The following is a 7,500-nucleotide window of genomic DNA, read 5'->3' as shown; positions in this document are numbered from 1 at the left end:
AGTTTCTCTCCTTCGTCTGTCTTGCTGCTGGGGAACTGGGCCAGGATCTCATCTGAGCGCGTGAGAGCGCGCGAGAGAGAAAAACAAAAATTCTCCCAATTGTCTTGAAGAAGCATTTATTGGTTTATCTAAAATCGGCAGGCATTCAATAAATCCATTAATTCACCACTAAATGACGATTAATTACTTCATTGATAAATTCATTAATACGTGAAAAGTTGGCCTTCCCCCGCCTTTACAATCGAGCGCCAGTCAATTCACTTCGGTTCGGAAAAAGGGAAGAGATGCGAGGAAACGAGAGCAGAAGTTACCTGCCCCTGCGTGGGACCCGGTTGTAAAGGTGAGGGGAGGACAGATCTTCCTGTTCGGAGGTCAACATTTGCCCGAGCCAGTGCTCAAGCAGACCTGTGCTTCCTACTGACACCAGCAGAGGGAGCCCTTGCTATATTAAAATCTATCACAGGACAGGATTTAATGTGTTACCAGCATGGATATATAAATAGATAAATAGATAGATAGATAAATAGATGGATGGACACACACACACACAGACAGGCCACCCCTCCTCCCTCCCCACTGTTCCCAGCAATACCAGTGATATTGAACTGGGTGGCGTTGAGCTCCTGCAGGAGGTGATCCAGTTCAGTCAGACCGCCTCCCAGCACGGAGGCGGAGGTGAAGGGGGGCGGGTCCTTCGATTTCGGGGACTTGGGTTTGCAAACCGTGCTGAAACAGAGAGGACAGAACAGGAGGCTTGTGAAGGGGTTTTCATAAGGCTTAGCATGGTGTCGTGAAGTGGTATCTCAGCCCAGTGAAGGGTTAGGGTTAGGGTTAGACTTACCATTCAGCTGAGGAGGGAGAGCTCTGTAGACGAGAGGCAAGAACAGGGCTGAGGCTGAGGTCAGTGTAATTCACTCTTCAGCCACTAGGAGGAGAGCCATTGCAACCTCTGTACAGCTCTGCAGTGTTGAGAGTGGAGATCTCTTTCCTATAGACCTCTATACAGCTCTGCAGTGTTGAGAGTGGAGATCTCTTTCCTATAGACCTCTATACAGCTCTGCAGTGTTGAGAGTGGAGATCTCTTTCCTATAGACCTCTATACAGCTCTGCAGTGTTGAGAGTGGAGATCTCTTTCCTATAGACCTCTATACAGCTCTGCAGTGTTGAGAGTGGAGATCTCTTTCCTATAGACCTCTATACAGCTCTGCAGTGTGGAGAGTGGAGATCTCTTTCCTATAGACCTCTATACAGCTCTGCAGTGTTGAGAGTGGAGTTCTCTTTCCTATAGACCTCTATACAGCTCTGCAGTGTGGAGAGTGGAGATCTCTTTCCTATAGACCTCTACACAGCTCAAGTTAACATCTTTATGCATTTGTCAGCCATGTTTTTAAATGTTAAGTTCACAAAAAGGCATGCTGGGAAATACCTGTATAGCCGTTCAGGGTCTCCAGTTCTAGACTGAGTTCCTGACTTCATAGCTGACGACACGGTCTAGAATCACAACAGAATAAATGTCAGTGACACACAGGGGATGGGAATCAGACTCCCGCTGCATAGCAGTGTGATCCAGTCCTGGTTTCACTAGGAGTTTAATAATAAGACACACCTGAGCTTGTTAGTTAGACACACTGAGGGCTGATCAAGCTGGTAGCAAAACCTGGACTGGATCACACTGCTGTGCAATAGGAGTCTGAGTCCCACCCTTCCGCTGACACACACGCATAGACAGACCAATCAGGTTGAGCACATGTCTAAGGCAAGCATTAAAGGGACATTATACTGGACTGTGGCTCCAGCAATGATTCACACAGCCCCCCCTGAGTTTCAATAGCCATAGTTTTATATATTATACTGGACTCTAGCTCCAGCAATGATTCAGACAGCCCCCCTCAGTTTCAATAGCCATAGTTTTATATATTATACTGGACTGCGGCTCCAGCAATGATTCACACAGCCCCCCTGAGTTTCAATAGCCATAGTTTTATATATTATACTGGACTGTGGCTCCAGCAATGATTCACACAGCCCCCCTGAGTTTCAATAGCCATAGTTTTATATATTATACTGGACTGTGGCTCCAGCAATGATTCACACAGCCCCCCTGAGTTTCAATAGCCATAGTTTTATATATTATACTGGACTGTGGCTCCAGCAATGATTCACACAGCCCCCCTGAGTTTCAATAGCCATAGTTTTATATATTATACTGGACTGCGGCTCCAGCAATGATTCAGACAGCCCCCCTGAGTTTCAATAGCCATAGTTTTATATATTATACTGGACTGTGGCTCCAGCAATGATTCACACAGCCCCCCTGAGTTTCAATAGCCATAGTTTTATATATTATACTGGACTGTGGCTCCAGCAATGATTCACACAGCCCCCCTGAGTTTCAATAGCCATAGTTTTATATATTATACTGGACTGTGGCTCCAGCAATGATTCACACAGCCCCCCTGAGTTTCAATAGCCATAGTTTTATATATTATACTGGACTGTGGCTCCAGCAATGATTCACACAGCCCCCCTGAGTTTCAATAGCCATAGTTTTATATATTATACTGGACTGTGACTCCAGCAATGATTCACACAGCCCCCCTGAGTTTCAATAGCCATAGTTTTATATATTATACTGGACTGTGGCTCCAGCAATGATTCACACAGCCCCCCTGAGTTTCAATAGCCATAGTTTTATATATTATACTGGACTGTGGCTCCAGCAATGATTCACACAGCCCCCCTGAGTTTCAATAGCCATAGTTTTATATATTATACTGGACTGTGGCTCCAGCAATGATTCACACAGCCCCCCTGAGTTTCAATAGCCATAGTTTTATATATTATACTGGACTGTGGCTCCAGCAATGATTCACACAGCCCCCCTGAGTTTCAATAGCCATAGTTTTATATATTATACTGGACTGTGGCTCCAGCAATGATTCAGACAGCCCCCCTGAGTTTCAATAGCCATAGTTTTATATATTATACTGGACTGTGTCTCCAGCAATGATTCACACAGCCCCCCTGAGTTTCAATAGCCATAGTTTTATATATTATACTGGACTGTGGCTCCAGCAATGATTCACACAGCCCCCCTGAGTTTCAATAGCCAGGTTGAGCACATGTCTAGTGAGCATATTAATTCATAATGGAAGCCTTGCCTTAGACATGCAATCAACATTTATTTACTTTATGTATTTATTTACTTTATTACCAATGAGCTGGTTATGAATCAGAGGAATTAAACCCACTTGAATTTAACAGGGGGGCTGAATTCAAAACCAAGGACGTCAGAACTCAAAGGAAGCACAGAAGAGATTCAGGGGAGATTCCTGTGAGATTCAGACCGGGATTCGTCAGGGATTGATTGGGGATTCATGAGGGATTCGTTAGGGATTAATTAGGGATTCGTTAGGGATTTGTTAGGGATTTGTTAGGGATTTGTTAGGGATTCATTAGGGATTCGTTAGGGATTCATTAGGGATTTGTTAGGGATTTGTTAGGGATTCGTTAGGGATTTGTTAGGGATTGATTTGGGATTGATTAGAGATTCGTTAGGGATTTGTTAGGGATTGATTAGGGATTCATTAGGGATTTGTTAGGGATTCATTAGGGATTCATTAGGGATTCATTAGGGATTTGTTAGGGATTAATTAGGGATTCATTAGGGATTTGTTAGGGATTGATTAGGGATTGATTAGGGATTCATTAGGAAGTTACAGGTGTTTCTTTAAAGTGTTACCTGCTGAGGGGTGTAGGCAGGGGGAGGGGGGCGCATTTCGGCAAGGTCCTGTGGGGTCCCATTGCTGTGGGGGGTCAGGACGGGGTCCGAGTCCGGGGGGCTGGCCTGGGGTCCCAAAAGGAGGGGGTCGGAGGGAAGGACAGGATGCTTCGAAATATGAGACGCAGTGGTCTCTAAATCAGCAAGCAGGGCATCTGAAAAAACAGAGAACAAAAGATATATATAAATACAGACAGAGAGCTCTACAGGGAGGGGCCAGTGATCCTCTTAATAAAGCTAATAAGAGGTGAGAGAATGGATTTTAAAGATGGTCATCACTCCTTTAAAGGGAGGGGTCAGTGATCATGTTAATAAAGCTAATAAGAGGTGAGAGAATGGATTTTAAAGATGGTCAGCGCTCCTTTAAAGGGAGGGGGCCAGTGATCATGTTAATAAAGCTAATAGGAGGTGAGAGAATGGATTTTAAAGATGGTCAGCGCTCCTTTAAAGGCAGGGGGCCAGTGATCATGTTAATAAAGCTAATAAGAGGTGAGAGAATGGATTTTAAAGATGGTCAGCGCTCCTTTAAATGGAGGGGTCAGTGATCCTGTTAATAAAGGAGGCTGGCTCTAGTGGTTAGAGCTGAGGAGTTACTGGGAGGGACAGAAATACCTACCAAAAATTACAATACGAGGACTGAGAGGGGAGTAAGGAGGGTCAAGCTCACCTACAGAGAGAGACAGACAGACCGACACTGTGATAGAAAGCACAGCAAGACAGAGACACACATGGCACATACACAGAGCCGGCAGCAGGGGGCGCACACATGCACAACAGGGGGCTACAGGGAACATAACATGTTTTAAAATTATATATATATTTTTTTCTTTAAAGAACGCATTATTTTATACAATAAACTGAATATAATATAATATATATAATATTGATAATATTGATATTATATATAGGACCTTGATTAGTTAGTTGGTGTTTCTACGGCAACTGGAAGAAAACAACAACAACAACACTGCAGCAGTTAACAAAATAATAAATTAGTATGGGGAGGGGAATTAAATTAAAACTGAATTTAAAAATAAGCACAGAACAGTCCCGGGCCTCAGCCTGCTCATTAGTTAATCTTCCTGAGATCTGAGACCAACGACAACAGCTTTTTTTGTTTTTTAATGACCCTGTGCAGAATTTCTGAGTGTTTTTGAAGCCGTGGATGACCTAACTATAATATCACAAGATCCACTTAACAAACAGACAGGAGAAGAAACAGACGCTTCCAAAATCAATCTCTCTCGCATTACCAGACCTCTCTCTGCTTTACAATGCTTCCCTATGCTTTACCAGACCTCTCTGTGCTTTACAATGCTTCCCTATGCTTTACCAGACCTCTCTGTGCTTTACAATGCTTCCCTATGCTTTACCAGACCTCTCTGTGCTTTACAATGCTTCCCTATGCTTTACCAGACCTCTCTGTGCTTTACAATGCTTCCCTATGCTTTACCAGACCTCTCTGTGCTTTACAATGCTTCCCTGTGCTTTACCAGACCTCTCTATGCTTTACAATGCTTCCCTATGCTTTACCAGACCTCTCTGTGCTTTACAATGCTTCCCTATGCTTTACCAGACCTCTCTGTGCTTTACAATGCTTCCCTATGCTTTACCAGACCTCTCTGTGCTTTGCAATGCTTCCCTATGCTTTACCAGACCTCTCTGTGGGTATTTCTACAGTGTTGGTCTGCAGAGAACGGAGTTTCTTTGAAGTCATTCAGTGAGGATAAGTTTTCATATTAACCAGAAAAACAGCCTCACTGACTCGCACAGCATCCCATAATTACAGACTGTCATTAAAAACACAGACTGACTTTCTCCGAAACTAATCAAATTCGAAATTCCAGATGCGAGGAAAACGGATTAGCCCTGGTTTAAGACTCCTTTAAAGGGCGGGACCAGTGATCCTGTTAATAAAGCTAATAAGAGGTGAGAGAATGGATTTTAAAGATGGGCAGCGCTCCTGTAAAGGGAGGGGTCAGTGCTCATGTTAATAAAGCTAATAAGAGGTGAGAGAATGGGTTTTAAAGATGGTCAGCGCTCCTGTAAAGGGAGGGGTCAGTGATCCTGTTAATAAAGCTAATAAGAGGTGAGAGAATGGATTTTAAAGATGGTCAGCGCTCCTTTAAAGGGAGGGGCCGGTGATCCTGTTAATAAAGCTAATAAGAGGTGAGAGAATGGATTTTAAATATTCTTAACATTCTTGCGGTTTTCTCTGACACGCTGTTGCAGGGAGGCAAAACTGGCGTTGCACGGCACACTTGAGGCCTGCGCGACACTGAAGTGCTTCCCCGCAATCAGGAGTCTTTTCAGAAGCCAGTGGAGTTTAACGGTTGCAGCGGAAACATCACGGGATGATAAAGTGGGAGAGAGAAAGGGATTGTTAGGAATGGGGAGATGAGGGAGAGAGAGCCGCTCTTTGGATCCCTGGCATGATTCTGCTGATTCACTCCCGGTGCGGAATGCTCAAATAGGGAATGAGAAAGCGTTGTGAGTCTGACCAAATTTAGAAGAAACTGGAGTTTGTAAACGCAGAGCCACAGACACAGAGACACAGAGACACAGCCACAGAGACACAGACACACACAGACACACTGAGACACACTAACACAGAGCCACAGACACAGAGACACACACACAGACACACTGAGACACAAGACACACACTAACACAGAGACACACACTGACACAAGACACAGAAGACACTGACACACACTGAGACACAGAGACACACACTGAGATACACACAGACACAGAGACAAACGCTGACATAGGAGACACACATTGACACACACAGACACACCGACACACATAGTGATAGCCATACAGATGCGCGCACACACACACACACACACACATACACAAAGACACACAAAGATAACACAGGCAGGAGACACAGACAGAGAAATGCAGACATACAGAGAGAGACACACACAGCCATACAGAGAGAGAGACACACACACTGCCATACAGAGAGAGTGTGGTCCCATTCTACCAGCCTCGCCCCATTGCAGCTGCCCTATACTTGTGCTACCATTGCCCCTCAGTGTAATACAGAACCATTATTGCAGTGCCACTGTCTGTCTGCATTGCCATTGAAGATCATTGAGGGTATAGTTAGCTGTGGTCCCATTCTACCAGCCTCGCCCCATTGCAGCTGCCCTATACTTGTGCTGCCGTTGCCCCTCAGTGTAATACAGAACCATTATTGCAGTGCCACTGTCTGTCTGCATTGCCATTGAAGATCATTGAGGGTATAGTTGGCACGCTGTGGTCCCATTCTACCAGCCTCGCCCCATTGCAGCTGCCCTATACTTGTGCTGCCATTGCCCCTCAGTGTAATACAGAACCATTATTGCAGTGCCACTGTCTGTCTGCATTGCCATTGAAGATCATTTGGAAATGTAACACTGCATTCTCAGCATCACATCAAAGACTGGAAGCCTGTATTGTATCTCATCGAGCGTGATTTAACCCTACAGAGACAGCCCCCAGCAAAATAAGCCATATAATATGAATGACATCACCGGTCCTTTCTTTAACAATCTTTAAAATCCATTCTCTCACCTCTTATTAGCTTTATTAACAGGATCACTGACCCCTCCCTTTAAAGGAGCGCTGACCATCTTTAAAATCCATTCTCTCACCTCTTATTAGCTTTATTAACATGATCACTGGCTCCTCCCTTTAAAGGAGCGCTGACCATCTTTAAAATCCAT

General features: G+C 44.5%; 1 protein-coding gene across 1 annotated transcript in view; it reads right to left on the bottom strand.

Moving 5' to 3' along the window:
• The window catches only part of LOC121306805 (transforming growth factor beta-1-induced transcript 1 protein-like), a 21,267-nt gene that overhangs the window by 11,689 nt on the left and 2,078 nt on the right, over window positions 1-7,500 (bottom strand). The window contains 5 exon segments of the mRNA XM_041238733.1: window positions 1-52; window positions 593-726; window positions 1,427-1,491; window positions 3,743-3,936; window positions 4,398-4,448. The exon segment at window positions 1-52 is cut by the window's left edge and continues 90 nt beyond it. Of these exon segments, the coding sequence (XP_041094667.1) occupies window positions 1-52; window positions 593-726; window positions 1,427-1,491; window positions 3,743-3,936; window positions 4,398-4,448 (496 nt within the window).

This window comes from Polyodon spathula, chromosome 50, assembly GCF_017654505.1.
Source record: "Polyodon spathula isolate WHYD16114869_AA chromosome 50, ASM1765450v1, whole genome shotgun sequence".
In the NCBI taxonomy this organism is placed as follows: domain Eukaryota; kingdom Metazoa; phylum Chordata; class Actinopteri; order Acipenseriformes; family Polyodontidae; genus Polyodon; species Polyodon spathula.
The sequence above is the reverse complement of the archived record's forward strand: the minus strand, read 5'-3'. Positions and strand labels throughout refer to the sequence as shown.